Source organism: Eleginops maclovinus, chromosome 4 (genome assembly GCF_036324505.1).
Source record: "Eleginops maclovinus isolate JMC-PN-2008 ecotype Puerto Natales chromosome 4, JC_Emac_rtc_rv5, whole genome shotgun sequence".
Taxonomy (NCBI): domain Eukaryota; kingdom Metazoa; phylum Chordata; class Actinopteri; order Perciformes; family Eleginopidae; genus Eleginops; species Eleginops maclovinus.
Genome location: NC_086352.1, coordinates 15,704,411 through 15,723,682, shown reverse-complemented (window position 1 = coordinate 15,723,682; position 19,272 = coordinate 15,704,411). Strand labels below are relative to the sequence as shown.

The following is a 19,272-nucleotide window of genomic DNA, read 5'->3' as shown; positions in this document are numbered from 1 at the left end:
GATATTGAACAGTTAAGTTAAACATCTATAATACTCATAGCAAGTTAGGACAGCATTCAAATGAATCCTTATCAATGCAATGTTTTAAACACCTACATTGTACACAACGACATAATTAAGATTCAAAACATTTGTTTGACATAATATATGCTTGTAGAGTAAGTGCCCCTGTTGCAGAATCTTAAAATTATGTTAATTTAACTGCGGATTCACATAACTGCAACCTTCAGCACACATTTTAATAAGGTAGTAAGAGTAAACAAGGCAAACGAGTAAAAGCTCATTTGGAAACCGGAAGACAAAACAATGTAACTTGTAATGCCTTTTCTTTGTTATAATAATGGTCTGAACGTTGAGTTGCTGCTGGTAATTACACTAAAGGCCATGTTTTGCAAAATAAAGGCTTTGTCTAGCACATTTGCTATAAAACCTCTTTGTAATTACCTTAATGATAGTGAAATATTAGTGCCGCCACATGGATAGTTACTCTGAAATTAGACGTTTGCAGAGAATGAGTATTTTGCTGTCTGTATAACACTTACTGTGTTGGTGCTGTAGTCATAAACCCAGTTTTATACTATCTGCCACGAGAATACATCACTCTGTCACAATTCAGGAACAGAGGGTTAATTTGTGTTTAGCTGCAAATGCAATGTGTTTTTAAGTGTTGATTATGGCAGATTAATTTAACCTAATGCAATAACCAAAGCGTTATTTCAGCAGGTTTCCACACAAACTCAGCTTGTTGTTCTAAATCTCAGTGGGCTGTCTGAGCATTGGCTCTGGGATATTGATTTCATGTGTGTCACAGTATGTGAACAGGTGATTAAGATATGCTTGTGTGTGGAAAAAGGGTCATATGGGCTAATTGCATTAAAGCTAATTTATATCTCATCAAAATGTTAAAATGAACTGATGAGATGTAAACTGTTTTCTTCTAAAAACATCCTGATGAGTGCAGTAATGACGCTGGTATTATCCTTTTGGGTTTAATGATACTTGGCTAATTATAATTTGGTGTAGTTTCTGACTGCTATAACCTCTGTTATCGTAGTCTGCCATATGGAATCATTTACCGTGGAAACACTAAAGAGCACTCGCAGCGCGACGGTCGGCTTCTCCTCTGTTTCTCGGGAACAATAAAGGAGTTGGGCAATTGTTGCTCCGTGGTGTGTGGTTTTCAAGCTGACGTTAAAGAAACTGAGTGGTTGAGCGCCCAGATGAGGTCACAGCCGTCAGTGCTTATAAGTCGATGTGTGTCTGGAAATCAAACAGAGGTTTGGAAACGTTCGCAGTGTTTACCTGTTGCATCGAAGGACAAAGTTGAGTGAGTTGTGCCAACAGATTTATCTCTAGCTGTTTCTATTTCTTTATTGGCTTATTTTGATGTTTGCTGTATTTTAAATGATGATTGATTTTTAATAGTTGTCTGTTTTTTTAATTTCATATTTTATTTAAGATTCACTCATCCCTCATTACTGCCACTTGTTCAATTTAAGATTTTATTGGGCATAATTATTGTGTATGGGGTTGATTGTCCTATTGCATCACAGAAGGCAAATGTGTATTTTATGAATTTGTAATAGACAATAAATGTAATCTGAGACTTATAAATACTTTACATTTCCTTAAATAGCCAGGACCTTGTGTTTCTCTTCAATTTCAGTGGGAACTGAGCAGATGATAGACAAAGTAAACATGTAATTAATGCTGTGTTTGGATCCATGCTCCTCAATGTATTTGTTTGTGTTCATGTGTTTAAATAAGCTTAACTCAGCTGGAAGGTAGAATTAAAAAGCCAGTGGAGGGATTTGTGCGTTACTGAAGGTTGGCACGTTTTACATTGAGAGACACGGCACCCGATTTGATCTGCCTGGTTTAATATACGTGGTGTTTGTTTTATTAAATACTAGTCTCTGTTGTGCAATGAGCTGATCCACATATTAATGAAATTAACATCTATTGCTGAAATGCTTGGCATGAATTAGCAGCTTGTTGTAGTGACTCAGTCAGGCTGATGGCTAATGATGCAGCTATCTGTGGCTTCACAACACATTGGACAAAGTCTCTGTTATCCTTTTAGACATTCATCTGTTACTCTAGTCAACAAGTCTTTAAAGCAGTGTTAGGTTGTACCTTTCTAACCTTATGTCTTATAGCATTTCCACATGGATACTGTATTAGGATTTAAACATTGATTTGTAATACCACTGACAAAACGGGTCTTCATTTAGAAAACATATTTTTGGTTTGTGTGAAATGTAGAAACCAAAAGAAAGAAGTGATGTCATCGAGGCAGTTCCTTGACATTTCTGAGTAACCAGCCAGACGGGAAAAACTGTCACTAAATGGATTTCAACCGAAGAGAGTAATTCTTCCATTTAGACCTTTTATAACAAACATGTTGCCTGCTGAGATTGAATGGAAGCTCATGGTTAAAATGCAGGTTTTTGCCTCATGTTCCTTGTTATTTAAATGTAAATGAACACAGAACAGGAGCCCTTACTCCTACAAACAAACTGAATTTGAAGTTGACCAAGTTGTACCTGTCAAGGTATTTAATCTGTTTAAACAAAATCCTTATCTGTTATAGCTGAGCATTTAGGAATGTGTAGCGGGTTTACTAAAGTGGCCTTTTAGGTAAATGTTGTTTATTTGAAAATCTTTGTGATTTTATTAGCTCTGCCTGGGAGGTTATGTGTTCAGTGTGGTGTGTTAATTTGTCTGTTTGTCAGCAGGCTTTGGGAAACATTATTGGTCTGATTTTCATTAACCATGGTGTAGCACAGGCCTAGAAGAGGAACCCATTACATTTTGGAGCAGGTCTGAATCATGTTGCAGCTACACAAATTATTATTTGCTTATGGGACCAGCCTCGGCGGCGGTTCCCTTCTAGTTAGTCTATGCATCAGGGTCTAAGTGAATAGATTTAGTCCAATTATGGAACAGCCGCTGAATGAACAATAAACTATTAATGATGAATGTCCCAGCTGCCTCTAAACGCATCATTCTTGCTTCAAAACAAACTTTTCAGGAGCAATTTGCGAACTTGTTTGTTCATTTGGAATGTGGAGTAATGGCACAGCGAGTTCAACTTGGAGTTTTTTGTTCATACGATAGCTATCCCAGGAGAGGGGCTCATTTATGTAAGCCTGACACCTGCAGAAGTATTCAGAAAACTAAAGATGCTTGAAGCAGAAGAACAATGTGACTGCATGCAGGAGGAAACCCAGAAGAGGAGCACTGTGTTCAGAGCACTTCAGTCATCTCAGCGGCTATAATAGAGTTAGCACTTTGAGTAATAGTGTCAGCAGACTGAAGGCGCAGCTGACACTTCTCGGTTGAAACAACAGTTTAGAGGCTAAATTGTACCAGGAAACAATTACATCATGAGCTCTGGCTTCTGTATCATACTATCATATGATATATTGCTTTGTCTTAAATGGTATTTATTAAGCTGTGTTGTTATGGCTTCCTATATGTGTAGGCTCAATCCAAAGACATACCCACACTGTATTGTATGCTGTAGTGAAATGTTATTCTCTGACACTTGAAGTGTGTATGTTCTCTCTTTGGCCAGCGGCTGTCTCAGTAATTTAAACTCCATGTCGAAGTGAGGCTGACCTGCTGTGATCCCTCAGCTTCCAGGACGAAGTCTGGCTTTTCCAACCACACTTCTCCACCTCTACATGCAACTCATTACACCTAAGCATTTTCCTTTCGTAAGCTTCATCTACCCTCCCACGGGAGTGTAAACGCCAAATTTTGCTGCTGTGTGTCTGACCACAACATCAGGCCTGGCCTTGGCGTCCTTCTCGCTGCTTCCTGTGGGATTATCAAATGCCTGTACTTAGCTCGGCTGCAGTACGCCTGCTCCAGACTAGTGTTGGGGTGGCGGTTTTTTCCTCATGGTCAAAACAGATTCTTCTACAACTTGATAGTGATGATTAATTCTAACCATTTCGAAAACGTCCGTATTCATTTATCTTGAGATAAAGTTTATTCCTCTATGCCTGTATCTGTTCCTTATTCCATTGAACATTGAGGCCACTAAAGGGAAAAACTAAATCTCATTTCGAACAAATGTTCTTTGTTTGGCCTAATATGAATAGTTTCCCTGAAGCTATAGAGTTTTGATTCCCTCTTTGAAACTGGTTGGACCTGCCTCGTTCGGGCTGGCCGGTTTGTTTGTAAAAAATCCTCCATGCTTGGTTGTGGGTAGTGCTCATGTTCAAGTACTATTTGTTTGCTGATCCTTTGTTATCCCTAAATCAGTAAACTAACAGTCTTAGTCAAAATAGAAATCCGGAGTGATATACAGTAGGTGTGTTTTTTTTTTCATGCAGGATTTCCAAGAAATGTTTCAGCACGTCTCTGATAAAACACAGATTAAAGGGGTGCCCCTGCATGTGATTTGTGTTGTTGTTGAGGATAACCTATTTACAGATCTGTTGATTAATCAATTATTGGTTTATTCGACAGAATTGTGGGTTGAGTGTTAGTCGATTAAGAATTGATTTGCTCGAGGACACAACAGCGCTATAGTGACAGTGACCTCATTTTTTGCATAGTTTGAATGTCAACATTTGACCAAATTCTCCTTGATTTTTCGTTGCTTTTTAAAAAAACCTGTTTCCTGAAGCAGAGACTCTTAGTCCCGCCTCTCATTAATGGGGAAATTGTGTTGAAGTTTGCTGAACATTGTCACAAAACTACTTTTATTTGACTTTAGCGTGTAGTACATTTTTATCTGGGCTCATTCCCAAAACAATTGCTGTCACTCGAGTCAGGTTTGGACAGAAACAATGCAGGTTCATGCAGGGTCAGGTTCGATCATAGCTCTAACCCTGTCATTTCCTGAGTACATTTTCTTCTTCCATTTAACAGTTTCATGACTCACAACTGTCAACCTTTTACATGGCTTTCTAAACACAGCAGATGTTTATTCTCCATTGTGTTCTTTCTTCTCTGTTTCCTGTCAGGTGAGCTGTGACTGCCCCCTTCCTTTGTCTCTCCGTGCACCTGCATGTACTGTGGGCAGCCCCGGCCCGTCGGAGAGGTGCTGTGCGCAGAGACTGTACTGCACTACGAGCACCAATGGCTTCTGGCCCTTCATGTCCCCCTGTTGGCCGCAGGCTCAGGCTGAAGGAGCTGCTATTCGGGCCTCTGTTGGTCTTGCTGGTTTCTGGGTTGCAACCGGTTCTGTGTCAGAAGGTCTACACGAACACATGGGCTGTCCACATACCTGGAGGACAGGAGGAAGCTGATGTAATCGCAAATAAACATGGGTTCATGAATCACGGACATGTGAGTACTCAGATGCACTTTTTGCATCTTTTATCTATTTTCTTGCAGTGGAATAAGGTTAAGGTTTAATTAAAAAGTCAAGGAACTGTAGCACCAAGGCTGATGCAAGTTCCATGTGTGTAAAATAAAGCCAACTACATGTTGACTATGCAAATGTTCTGTAGGATTCACTGGCCTCCTCAAACATCACATTTAAAGGAGATCAACTTGCTGCTCCTATACACAGTGTGCCATCACTGTATTTTATCTGACTTGTTAACATGTGCTCGTTCATGATTATACAAGTTATTTATGATTCTTTATTCATTTACTATTCTTTAGTTTCCTTTTGGCGTAGTTGCCAGAGAGTAATTTGCAGTTGGAGAACGGCTTGTCCTTTTCCCACGGTTTACCACTTATATCCGCTTTCGCCATTCCCAAGACATACACTTCCCAAATTGTATTCAAATGATAAGCCGGTTACAGTGAAAACCAATAGTCAGGCTGTTGTGTGCCTGTAGGGTGAGATATGATCACCAGTAAGAGACGCCTTGTCTGTGCTTGATTGTCACAGAAAGTAAACGTATCTAAAAATGTCTTAATAATGTGGTTTTGCATACGCAGTGCTTTTAGTGTTGACTGATTAGAAGAAGCACATATTGAGCAATAGTCAAATCGCTGAAACATAGTATGATTAGGACTGTGTCCCCATTTCATAGGAGCATGGTAATTTATCATATCATTGATGCTTAAGATATTCATGTGAAAAGAAACGCATTTCTATGTATATGTGTAGACAGAGGTGGCCAACAGGGACTCGGCAGTGGGGGCGTGTGGTGTGAGTCAACTTTGGAAGATTAGAGTGAACTTTAGTTGAGCTGTGGGCATGAACTCAGATGTGCATGACTTGGATTATAAAATCCCCCTCATGCTCATGGCACGGCACTTTATTTTTCTTTTTAGAAAAATCCAAAAGTTTGAAATAATTTAGTATAGGTGCAAGGTGAGAATATAACTCTGTTATTAGGTAGGCGCTGTAACCATTCAGCTCCCAAGGTGCTCCATATGTCAAATAATGGATCAGAACGGTTAAAAAAGAGTAGGCAATGTAACATTTCTTGTTTGCTTTAGTGAAGTTTCCTTCTTCATGTCTTCCTGTTTGACCTCACTGCAAACTAATTAACCAAATCATCCTTTTATGTTGTCCGGAAAGACATGTTGGATTCTTTAAATGAATGAATTCTTTAGCAGGGCTAAAGGTTATTTAGTAATGAATATCTGTTTAAGAGTTGAATGCACCTTTTTGTACTTATCCAATACTAAACCGATAAATGTTTGCTGTTACCTTACTTTTGATTCTTCTTTCAGCCTCAAACTCTTAAAAAAAACAAACTTTCAAAGTATATAAACCTATGAACTTACCTATGTCATACTTAAATACTACTTTAAATTTCAAAATGGTTTCATAAGTAACATTATAGGATCATCTTTTCCTCCCAAGTTGTTTTCAAGAAGTGCAGTGTTGTAGTAATTTGCAGATTGCACAATGTACCTTTATACTGTCAGGCTTAAGTTGGTGTGACATTGCACAGAATAAGGTTTATAAACAAAGTATCATGAGGAAAGTAAGGATGGGTGTGCCTTAACTTTTTCAGAAAGGGAAAAAACAAGCCATATAAACTGAAAACAAGCAGCTCTCAATGCAGATGTGTAATACCTTAGCCTCAGCATTTTTCCAGGGAACCATGTTCTGCTTTGCACCATATGGTGTTTCTGGTCATGACCAGGAATGTTATGTGTGCTCTGAATCATAGCACGCAGACTAATGAGTGATCTTACTTTAAACCTTTAACTATGTATTGCCTGTGAACACCCAGGATTCCAGACAAAATAATCACACCCAAGTACTTACAGAACTAGTTCCAGGAGACGAGGAGCTGTGTGGTTTGGCTGCTCTCAGCAGAATGCTTCAAACCATTTTATGATATTTTGAGGGAGGGAAAATAGATATTGTTTGTCTGACTAGAGCTGGCTTGATGAGGTAGTCTTGACACAGTGTTTAAGATGGAAAAACGGCAGAGCGGGGGAATGTCTCATGAAGAAGGCTCAATAAAGCTTGCTGCATAAATGCTGCATAAAGCCTTGAGCTCTCAAATGTGAAACATGGACTGAAGTAAAAACAGATGTTCCAGATTTTTACTGAAAGCGGTTGTTCATCTTATTAAACCTGCTTCATAACTTATAACCCTGAGCTTGAGTTTACAAATGTTTGGTTAAAGTAACCCCAGTTACAATTCACCACATCACCAAGGAGGAGTCTGACCTGGCCTGGTATTTGTTCATTAAAAATATTCATAGAAACCATTCTGTGCTGCAAAAGCATCTGCTCATTATCTATGTCCTAATGTGCAGGGGGAAGGTTTTAAGAAGTAATGTCAGATCAAAGAGACAGAAAGAAAGAGAAGATCCTCTTTCTGTGTGTGCTTATTCGTCTTTTTGAAGAAGTTCCTGTAGTGTTGAAATTAAAAGTTAAACAATGAACAGGAAAGCATTGTTCAGTTCAGAGCTCCAGCAATAAGCCAATTAAATGATTGGCTGATCAACAGCTGATTTTGAAACCATTTTCCTAGTCTATGTATAAATTGTAGTTATTTTCAGCTCTGGTTCCCAATCCCATAATGAGTGGGCTGAATATACTATACCGTTCCATTTTATTATTATCGATTTACTCTGCTAAAGATTCCGTAAAATAATAGTTGGTCCATAACATTTCCATCCTGATTTCTAAATGAACATGTGGATGTCTTTACATTTTCTTGTTTTTTCAGTCTAAAACCCAAACATATTCAGTTTAATATTTATTGATAAGACGGAAGCAAGAAATCTATATTTTTGTGAGTCTGTTAAATGACAATCTTTCAGCGTTTTGTCCATCAAGGTTTCTTTAACGACTTTTCGATTTTGAATTCAGTTGGTGTTTTTTATTGATGGACTAAATCGATTAGTCGAGTCGATAGTAGCAGCTCTAAATGCATGAAGATGTCATTTGCTCTTTTATTAAGTTGCCTGATGTAGACATCGGTTTCAGGAGGTTTCCTGTTGGACACAGCCAGGATTAGGACTGGCAGCTTGACATGGCCATGATGAACCTCAGACTAAATGACATGGAACATTCACATCTGTTAAGCCCCTGTTATTGATGCATCCTCTCTGCTCATTAACTTTGAAAGTTGGGGTATAACCACGAGTGATGACTGCATTAAAGACGCTCCTGCATTCTGAACATCACTGCTCATTGATTAAGCTGAATACATTACCTCAGAGATGGAAACAAACAAATCTGTTAAGCCTTTTTTTTTTGTTTGCCTGAAGCTGCGAGGGAAACGAGCGTTGCTCTGTGAGCTATGCGTGGTGAGTGACTCTGCTGGTGTATGCAGGTGTTGGTGTCAGGCAGGAGAGCTAGAGGGGAGGATCAAAGACTGCAGCTGGGCAGGTTTTACAGCTCTCAGGATGTTTTTTTTCTAGCCCTCACTCTTCCCACTCAGACGATGGCATCCATAAACCCCATGTCTAAAACATGTCAGATTTTAGAATCCATCACAATCCATCACAATCCATCACGGCACACGCAGCATGTCGCCAAGAAGGCACATTTTTGTGAACACATTGTTAACATTCTTATGTTGCACTGTATGTTACACATTAGAAATATTTTTGTATATGATTTTGCGGGGATAATGGAGATCTTATTTACTCTAACAGTTGCTTCAATGCTTTCAACTCATGAATTCATTTTACTGCTGTGTTTCTATTTGCTAAGTGTTTTTTTTAGCATGTTTATTATGGATAGAAAGTCAAAATACAGTGATAAAGGAACATCACAGTAAACAACAATAAAACACTCAAAGATAATTATTTTACTTTAGAATAAATACAAGCAGAAACAGCAACTGCACACATTTGTTTTTTAACCTAAACCATTGTGACCAAAATGTCGCAAATGCATGCTTTCATTTGTTTTAAAACCTGCTAATTTAATTAATTATCTTTTATTACTTAAGGACAAATGATTCGACAGTATTTTACAGTACTTTAAGTGAACTCATTCCCCGGAAACCCCCGCATAAAGACGCCAGTCTTGGGTGCTATTGTGCTTTCTGTGGCTGCTTGTTTTTCTTTTACTTTGTACTGTATTTCTCTTTATTTGGCTGCTGCTCCTAGTAGTGGCAGTAATGTGGCCTGTTAAATTTTTAAGACATGAAAGGGGGAGACGGAGGGGAGGACATTGCCTGAAATGTTCGACCGGCTCAGGATTCCTACCGGCTTACTAGGTGTTCAATGTTTAATTTTTATTTATTTATTATAATTATTTGCTAGATATTTTCTTTCTATACTTTGAAGGTTAAAAACACAACATGCTTGTCATCCCACAGATGTGATGCATCTGTTCATCTTTGCTGACTCTAGTTCCTACCGGTTGGTTTGGTTTGTCGGGGCCATTAGTCCTTTGGATTCAGTTCCCTCGTCTGTCACTACTAATCAATCAAGGCCTAGGAGCCAATGTGACAGTGGGGTTGGTCGTTTGTCAGCGAGGAAACTTTAAGGTAACGTTTGCTGACAGTAGCAAATAATGTAAAAACTCCAACTGCACCAACTGTCTCAGTTTAGTTACACTCCCCTTTGCTCTATCCCTTACATAGTTGTCATATCACATGGCTTTAAAATTCTTCCTGTTATAAAAGAGGGTAAGGAATATAATGTACCTGAAACTAATCAGGCAATCTGTCTGATAAATAAAAGGTGACCGTTACCAAGGGGTTTTCCAATGGATTACACCTCTAATTTTGACTCTACTTCTACATTATAGGCCCATTTTATAACAAGGGGAATAATTAAACCTTAGTTAAAGTAATAAAATTAAGAAACGGCTGACTCACACTGTGGTAAATGGGTATTAACTGCCAGCTTGCATCTCTGGATGGTTATTTTACATATTAAAAGACCTTTTCTTGCCCACATCATCAGGCTTGCACTGCAGTTTCTCAGTGGAACATTTTAGTGCTATGTCTGGTTCAATTGCTCCTACATTATGCCAGGATCTAAATAAAAAGGCAAATGTGATTAGAGGCACTGCTGTAAGAGGTGATTGAGGCCTCAGAGAGATTAAACAAATAAATAACAATAGAAATCATTATCTTTTACACTTTTTTTGTTACTTGATCTGTTAGCTCGACTGCTAAGTACAGTGCTAATTGGATTCTGTAATACTTTTAAGGTAAGCCTTATGTCACACGATGCCTCTCTAACTCTGGTCTCTGACCTACACCATCCCTTCCATCTTGTATGCAACCTATGAAAGTTGACAAAGCAGTGTATCAGGACATAACCTCTTTGCAATGTTACTGAGCGGCTTTCTGGCCCTACCTTGTGTTGAGCAATATGTTATGCAATCTAAAGTCTTTGGGTTTGTTGCATTAATCTTGTTTAGTGTCATTCTTGAGAAACAAAGCTGCACATTGACAAGAATTGTTGTTGAAAAGATTCTAAAAAGCACCATTTCTGAGAAAGTATGTTAGTTTCCTGCTTCCTCGTCTTGGGATATGAAACAGGTTATTGGTGTTTATTCAACAAAAACTGAAATTATACCAAATTTATGTGACACTGTGTATAGAGGATGCACAATAAATCCCTTGGTTTTCATAGAAGCTGTCTATTTTTATTATTGTGTTCATAACCAGAGGTGAAAGAGAAAAATAGGAGATGAATAAATAAGTCATTTATTGTACTTCAAAGTGAAATGTAGCCCTTCTCAGAAACGTGTTACTTCCCTTCTTGTGAGCAGTGGTTTCTAAAACCGTCTGTGTTTGTAGGCCGACTGCCGTTATAGCTCATTCTGCCTGTTCACCCCAGGGCTTTGCATTATAAGGGAGGATTGTGTTTGGCATACTGTGCCCCCACTGTACTCCGTGGCACCATCTTGGCCTATTTTCCCTACTGTCAGAAGTGGTTAGACCCCTTTTTATGAAGGTTATTAATATTCTGTTCAGCACAAGATTAAAGAAGGGGCAAAAGAGATGGATATTATCTGCAGTTCTGATGGAGTAGATGAAATGACGCTCTCATATCAGTAACTCATGACGCAGCACTGCACTTGAAGGCCGCCTGTGTGAGGACTTCCCATTTTAATAAACTCACAAAAAAAGAAATAGATATGGCGGAGGCGTGAACTTCTAATCTCGTTCTTCCACATTTGGTTGGTTTTCCTGTATATATTTTTATAAAGCCTTCTTAAAAAGAAAGCTTCTTTACAATAGTATCTTACACTATCAGATATTGAAATGTTTTTCATATTATTTTATAATGTTTGCATATGACTTCTGGGCTTTAAGATCCCATGTGCTCGCAAAGAAAGACAAATGGGATGCAAAGTAAAATTGTTAATAAGAAAAAGTATTCATCCGTAAATTTCTCTTGGCAACTAGGTCATTATGCCATTGTGCATCCTCTCGAAGACGAAACACAACACTTTTAAGACATATTTCATGATTTAAAATCTCTAAAATCGCAGACATTGTCTGTTCTCACAGCCATCTATAATTTGCCTGTCCCCTATATGACTGCAGCACTTGATCTGGACGATGTTCATTCATTTGTCTCTGCCCAACTTTACACAATATTTGTGGTAACGTAATTGCTTAAGTCACACCCCGTGGATATGAGTATTGTCTCCATTTTTATTAATCTGTGTCAGTATTTGCTCATTTAAATAATGTGGTTTGAACTGTATGTAGTCGGCGGAACGGGGTGGAGACGTGTTTGTCGACTTGCTATGATTTATCTTTTGTTAAGTTATGGAAGTGGTCGGTAACTTGTTTGAAGTCCTGTAAGGAATCCCTGCATGCATTTCACAAATACAGGTTGGGCAATCTCTGTCCTCCCTTGGTTATAAAATTGTCACGATATAATTGTGTAAACTGCAACACCTCCATTGAGGGGCTCTGCTAAACTGTTCTTCCTGTGCAAGCTGATAAAGACTGGATTATTTCTCGCACATCTCTCAGTTGAAACTTTATTGAAAAGTACAACCTGAGTGAATTGGAAAACACGAGAAATGAGAGACTGAAGGTATGGATACTATAATTGGACTCCAGAGAAGTGAAGCAATTAACTGCGGGGAAATGGGGATCTGGAAAAGTTTGATGGAAAATCTTCTGACGGGATATGATTGGCCCAGAGATGATGGAAGACGAAGCTGCCTGCTGAGTGCTGAAATGAGCCGCTCTACATGATTATGTAGAATCCCACCCAGGTGTTTCCTCACTTTTGTGCTGGTTTGTCACCGAAACATCTGCCAGAAGCGAGAATCACCAACGCCTTCCCATAGCCCTTTCAAGACCTCTTTGCTTCTCCGCCTAACTGAAGGCCCTGACGTGATGCCAGCACTAACTGCGTAGCTAAAAGTGAAATGCATTGAGCAGAATGCCACAAACAGTGGCTTATATCTGTTTTTCCACCAGCTGCATCAAAATGAATAATAGGATTTACTCAACTAAAATGCAGTTTTGTCAGTAAATCTGCCCGACTGAAAATGGAAATGGCCTTTCAGGAATTAATTTACATTGAGAGGGTTTATGCTTATTTATGCCAGTTAATATTTGCAATACTCTGAAGGTAAACTAAGGTGTGTTTTATGATAATGTAATGTACACAAAAGGAGCAATATACTAGAAGCACAGAACATTTAATTTATCAAGTAGGTTTCATGGACCATCAGAATCAGAATCCATTTATTCATCCCACAGAGGGGACATTTCAATTTGCTACAGCAGCAACAGAGCCAAAGACAGCTTGACAAAAGAAAAAAAAATGCAATAAAAAATATGTAGATAAATAAAAACACACAATTGACAAAATACACATCCTGTAGTGAGATATGGCAGCCAGGTAAATATTGCACAGTTATTAATAATGGCATATTTCTGTTTATATATTGCACATAAATTGTTATTGCACAACTAGTCAGTTTTTTTGTTGTATGTATGGGGGGGTCTACCAGGGGCCATGCTGGTTGTAAAGTCGGACGGATACTTTAAGAGGGATACTTCAAGAGGGAGCAAACATCGTTAAATCATAATGAAACTGAGGAATTCCTTTTCATCGCTACACAAAGAACGCTTCATCTATTGACAAAAGACAACCATAGCGAGCATATGGTTTTTGCAATATTCATACATCGCTGATTCTGCCCTCTTTAATTATTAATGATATCTAGTGTATATGTCAAACAAACTTGGATAAGAAACACCTATTAAAATGGCATCACGGTTTCTATTCATCCATGATATGTTCCTTTACCCTGAGGGCCTTTCAGGGTCCTGGAGTCAAGTACCTGGCTCAAACACACCAGCTATATATATCGCCACTTCTAAATATTTGATCATGCTTAAGCATGTTTTGTGGGCTGGTTTAGTTGTGCAATATCTTCATTAATCTTTTACGCACCCCCCTGTGTACTGTATCTCTGGCCTACTTCAGCCAATGAGAGCTGATGTCTCCAACGGAGTGTGCAGCCCCTTAGAGCCAGTGTGGCATGTCCCTTTAGAGACGGTGCTGCTTTGAAATGCAGTAATGATAACGCTGCAAACACAATTCAGTCAGAATGGTTGGATGCCGGCCCCTTTTTGGTGCGGACCCATTAAGAGGCTGGGCCTTTCATGCAGAGAGAAATGGTTTCTCAACTCAGTATGGTTGATCAGCAGCAGAGTGGCGCATCTCTGCAGCCTCTTTGGTCCCTCTGGCTTTCGTCGTTGTGTTGCTGTCAATGACAGCCTTCCTTTTTTATTCCTTTATGCCGGGATCTCTCTCACGAAGTAGACCCAGATCTCACTTCATCTCACTGCAAGCCTCTCTCCTTTGGAAGATAATGAACTGCAGCGGGTCACTTTTCCTGTTCGCTGTAGTGGTCGACTGATATGGGGCTTTTAATGGTCTATTTTAAGAGAGCTGTGCTGCTGTTGGAAGGTACATATTTAACCATAATAACAAAAAATGGTAGTGAACTTATTTTAATGTGGAAAAAGGCACAACATAGTAAATACATATCCACATGTCAAAACTAAACGTATGAGTAATAAATAAGGTTGTAGTGCACTTACATTGTATCACAAGATATCAGCATCTCCATGGTTCTGAGACACAATAGAAACGTGAATTAATTCAAACAACAATGATAGTATATTTGCTCTGTTGGAGATTTCTTTGTTGAAAGGAGGCTCTTTGGTGCTAACATACCCTAAATATAATTCTAAATCATTTCAACCACATACTAACTGATTCAGTATTATACTAGTCCTTGCTCATTTAAATTGAAAAACCCTAAAAGGTAAACTACATTTTATGGAAAAATAAAACTTTGATTTCTGTTATTCTTAAAACATACAAAAAAATGTTGTATGTTGTGTTAACTTAACTTGGAGCTTTGTAATACAGTTCGAAAAGGACATCTTTGCAAACATTTTAAGTTAAAAAGAAGATGTTGTTGCAGTCAGAAATCCAATAACTTCCTGTTAAGGTGAACCTGAATTTCCCATAAATTATATAACACTCTGCATTTATAGAGCAGAGGGTACTGTAGTCTACATGATTGCGGCTATACTGTTTGGTAAATGATCACAAGATAACCTGAACGAGGTGAGTGAATCGTACAAGAGCAGAGTAGTTTGAAATGACCTAGTTAGAAGACGAAAGTTCCGAGCAGCAATCTTGAGTTGCTGTCATCCCATCTGTCGCACCTTCTTGGTGTCAACGAACAAAACAGAATCACGCCTACACACTCCTTAACGCATAACAAGTCGGGCAACAGAGAATAGTCTTTGATCCACCTTTAGACGTGTTATCCTTGCATAGCAGTTATGTCACCATGTTGAGAAAAAATAATCTGATTTGAATTATGTCCCTGTACCCTCCAGTTGCTGTGATACACAGTAAGCGATTTCTGGTTAACTCTTTAGGTACTTTTTAAAGCTGTGTTTTTTGCCGACTACGGTGGAGTTGTGTGTAGATATTGCATTATTGTTCCTAAAATTAGGAAATCTGATGCAAATAGACTTAAACACGAGATGTGGTTCAGGACTTTCATTACAGCTCAGCCACTGATAACATTTTTTTATCCTTATGTATGTTCTTATTCTTTAATAATAAAAAGCCAACTGCATTAGGTCAAACCAATAATTACTATCTAAAAACTGCTCCACCAGGCCATCTGAGAAGGCCATCTTGAGGAAACAAAAGCAGTGCATGATAGTGTTACTGGAGACATCCTGACATAAAAGTCTGGCTCCACTCCTTTAAAAAAACATCCCCCTGAAGATAAAGCAGAAGAAAAATAACAAACTGGTCAGCAGGAGGCCACCCCCAGCCCAGAGCAAAGGAGTGAACACCCAAACAGCCAGGGGTCCTGGGAACTGCAGCAGCGAGGCCCAGCAGCACTGAGTCATTACCCAGCTCTCCCACAGAGGAGCGATGGGGGCTGGGATGCAGCAGAACCACACACAGGTCACAGCGGCTGTAACAAGAGCCAGATGTGCTGAGGGGACGTGAAAATACTTGGACGCGCACCTCTCTCTGGTTTTTAAATAAGTGCGTGCTCTCATGTACGTACGCACACCCACTGAGAGTGAAGGACGAAGTATTTGAAAAATGTCAGCACTGAAATGGAAAGAACTCATTTTTGTTTGTTTTATAAAAGATAAATATAGTGAGAGCAGTTTTTGATCATCACATTTTGGCTTCATTTTTTAACAGAGAAATAACTGGACTGAAACACTTCAACAAAACAAACAACCCTCTTGTGGGTAAAGTACTTGTTTAATGCGTCTATTATTATGCCTGTTGTGCGGCTTACGCGATTAAACCTGCAGGAAGGCGTGATGTGCTGAGCAAAAGATCTTGATAATCATTGTTTCAGTTGTTTCAAGCATAATCAGTGACAAAGAAAAGCCATCAGTCTCTCAAATATAGGGATTTGGTGCTCTCTGTGTCATACATCACTCTGAACAAAATATCTTTCGGTTTTTAACTTTTGTTGGAAGAAAACCACTTATTTAAAGATGTCATTGTGGTTTTAATGACCAAAATAAGCTCTAGGCCTTTAACTTGCAAAGAAGGCCATAACAATTCATAATGGCTGTGAAGTTAATATGTCAGCATATCTTGTTTAAAGCTTTAAGTACCTTTTGTTTGCTTTGCAAGTCATGTTACCCAATTCAGTGATATTCCACAATACTATAATATTTACGGTAAGGATTAATACCACAACATCCCTGGTTCAGATCTGTACAGAGTCTTATGTTTCATGTCACCCTCCAAAATGTACCCTGCTTCCAGTCATTTGGCTTTTATTACACAATTTAACAAAGGCAAAATGCCAAAATGAAATCCAGCAAATTCACGTACAATTAATTCCAATTCAAAGCGCTTAGGGTTTATTAGGTTCTCTGTTATGATGCCGTAGATTATTCCAGAGAAGCGTAAGGTCATGATGAAGTCGAACTCTGCAATAACAGTATAAATCTTGTGGGGGGGAAAAGTGACCGCACACCACCTGACAGAGAGGAAGCCGATTCATGGGGCTGTTAAACAATGCACTTATCCATCTGCTCCAGTGGCCACAAGATAAGACTGTGGTTGTTCTGGGCAGCTTCCAGATGGGAATCTGTCAATGGTTACTGAAAAACAGGATGTTTGCCAAATTAATTTACACAGGATTTATATGGGTTACTCTATAATGATTTCTTAAGTTTAATAAGAAGCACCACGGATATTTCTCTGTTTCTAACAGTCAGAGGTAAAGTGTCAAGGTGCTGGCTGCAGGAGCGACAGATAGAGGTAACTTATCTCTCTGTAGAATGAGTTGGTTTTCGACTTGTTTTTTGTGTCAAAGAGCACATAACGAGGACCGGACGCTCCTGTCTCTGACCCATCCAAGCCTCTCCTCGTGCTCTCCACATGCTCGCAGACGTGCACACACACAAGCTAACCCGGGAGGCGGAGAGGTCGTTTGTGATGCAATTTCACAACGAGTGAGGGGTTAGGTTTGATAAACCCTTTTTACAAAGACAACAATCAGATGAATGTTTTAAAAGCCTGTAACTAGCCTAATGGAGAATGCAGTTTGGGAGGAATGCAGCATTTGGGAGGAGCTTTTTTTTTTAATGATGGCTGCAAGTGTTTCTTTCCCCTTTGGTAACACGAGTCCTGCTAAGTTGTAACCGATATGCAGTTTCGGAGCTGTTTGGTTGTGCTGCAGTGTAGCAGAGATGCTGGGTTTAGATTTCACACCAGGTGTCCTTATCACAGATGGAGTTAGTTTAGCTACTGTACATATGCTGGGGGTGGAGAAAAATGTATTACATGTGTGAGGATTCTGCATGTGCTTCTTGAGTTTGAACCTTTTGAATAATTAATCATAATTCTAATGTTTGACTGTAGTGATCTACAATGAACAGACGCGCACATGTTTAGTGTGCCTTCCTCCTACACTCATGTCTTTGCAGTGTTTTAAATTAGAGTCTGAGGAACATCTTGTTTCTTTCATCAGTAGTGTCTTTTTTTTCTTTAGCCTGAATGACCTCAAGATGTCAATACAGTTGCTTTTATTCACATGTCTTGAAAGAAGTCTTGTCAAAATACTGTTTGGCACCACATAGCTGATCCGAATATCAAACAAACAAACACCTCTCTCTTTCTCTCACACCTTTTTTAAAAATGCATTTTTCAGAGCTCTTCACACACCAGGCGGTTCTTTCCTCGCAGCACTGCACTCGGAGTAGGTGCCTATTTGTTTTTCAATGTTTCCAGTAATGTTTTGGTAAGCTGCCATTTTGGCAGAAAAGGTTCCTAAATACGCTAGAGGTACTTTTCCTTTGATATTCCTTTTTAAAAAGTGAGTGGTTGTTCTTACCGGATGTTATATCATCTGTTTTATTGATATCAAAGTCAGGTCTGTGCGTGTTTCTCAGATTCAATAACATTCCAAATGACACAAGCTCTAAAATCTAGGCTATCTATCCATGTTGCATAGGAAACGGATTAATCATGTCTGTGTACAGTATCGGTGGTCGCTGTGTGTGTGTGTTTGAATGTTCATGAATATTTTATTGCTGATGTAGGCTATGCATCATTGCGTAACAGCTTCCCCCCCACCTCATCAGATGTTTGTGAAATTGAATCCCTGGTGCCTGCTATTGCAAATGGAGCTCATCTTCTTTATTGTGTGTGATGATTTTGCTGACTGAAGACGCGCAGACAGAATTGAATGCCTTATAGAGTCGATTTATATCCGTGGGGGGTTTGTTATCACGAGGTTGTACGATTGGGAAACTGGTATACATAACACTTTTTGGCTCCTGAGAGAAACACTGGGCAGCAATTGTAGAAAAAAGTAATTTATGACAAGGGAGACATGGTTCATTAATATTACAACGATATGGATTATTTTGTAATCCAATATTTATTAGACTGACTGCTGTATGCATTGTTTTGCATATTCATACAGCTGCAACTAATACATTCCATTATTAAATGAATAGTTAATATTTTCTATCGTATGAAATTTGAATTGTTACAAAATGGTGGTAAATACCTTCGATCAGTCAAGGTGACCTCACTAAGATACTTATTTTTTCAGGCCAAAAGACCAAAGCCCAAATACATATTGTGCACCTAGCAAATTGGAAGCACCTACATTTAAGATTAATATAAATAAGAAAAATGTTAGTCAGTCAGAAAAGGCCTTCTTATACTTCCTCTGTGTGTTTGTGTGTTTGTCTGTAGAAAGGAGAACCCCTTTTTCATCACTACATTCATTTACATTTGCTTTGGAAATATGTACCCAGTTATTTGGAAAAGCTGGCTTTATTGCTCTGTATGTGAATATCATGATGCAGAAATATGAAGTGGATATCGTTGCACAAATGCAATGTACTA

General features: G+C 38.9%; 1 protein-coding gene across 3 annotated transcripts in view; it reads left to right on the top strand.

The window, feature by feature from the left end:
- Nucleotides 1-19,272, top strand: part of furina (furin (paired basic amino acid cleaving enzyme) a) — a 75,458-nt gene that overhangs the window by 2,290 nt on the left and 53,896 nt on the right. For 2 of the 3 annotated variants that reach the window (XM_063881491.1, XM_063881493.1), the window contains exon 2: nucleotides 4,983-5,307. In XM_063881491.1, coding sequence (XP_063737561.1) covers nucleotides 5,098-5,307 — 210 coding nt within the window. In that variant the 5' untranslated portion in view covers nucleotides 4,983-5,097. Of the gene's footprint in view, nucleotides 1-1,266; nucleotides 1,328-4,982; nucleotides 5,308-19,272 lie in introns of those variants that run through there. The other variant, XM_063881492.1, reaches the window with a different exon arrangement.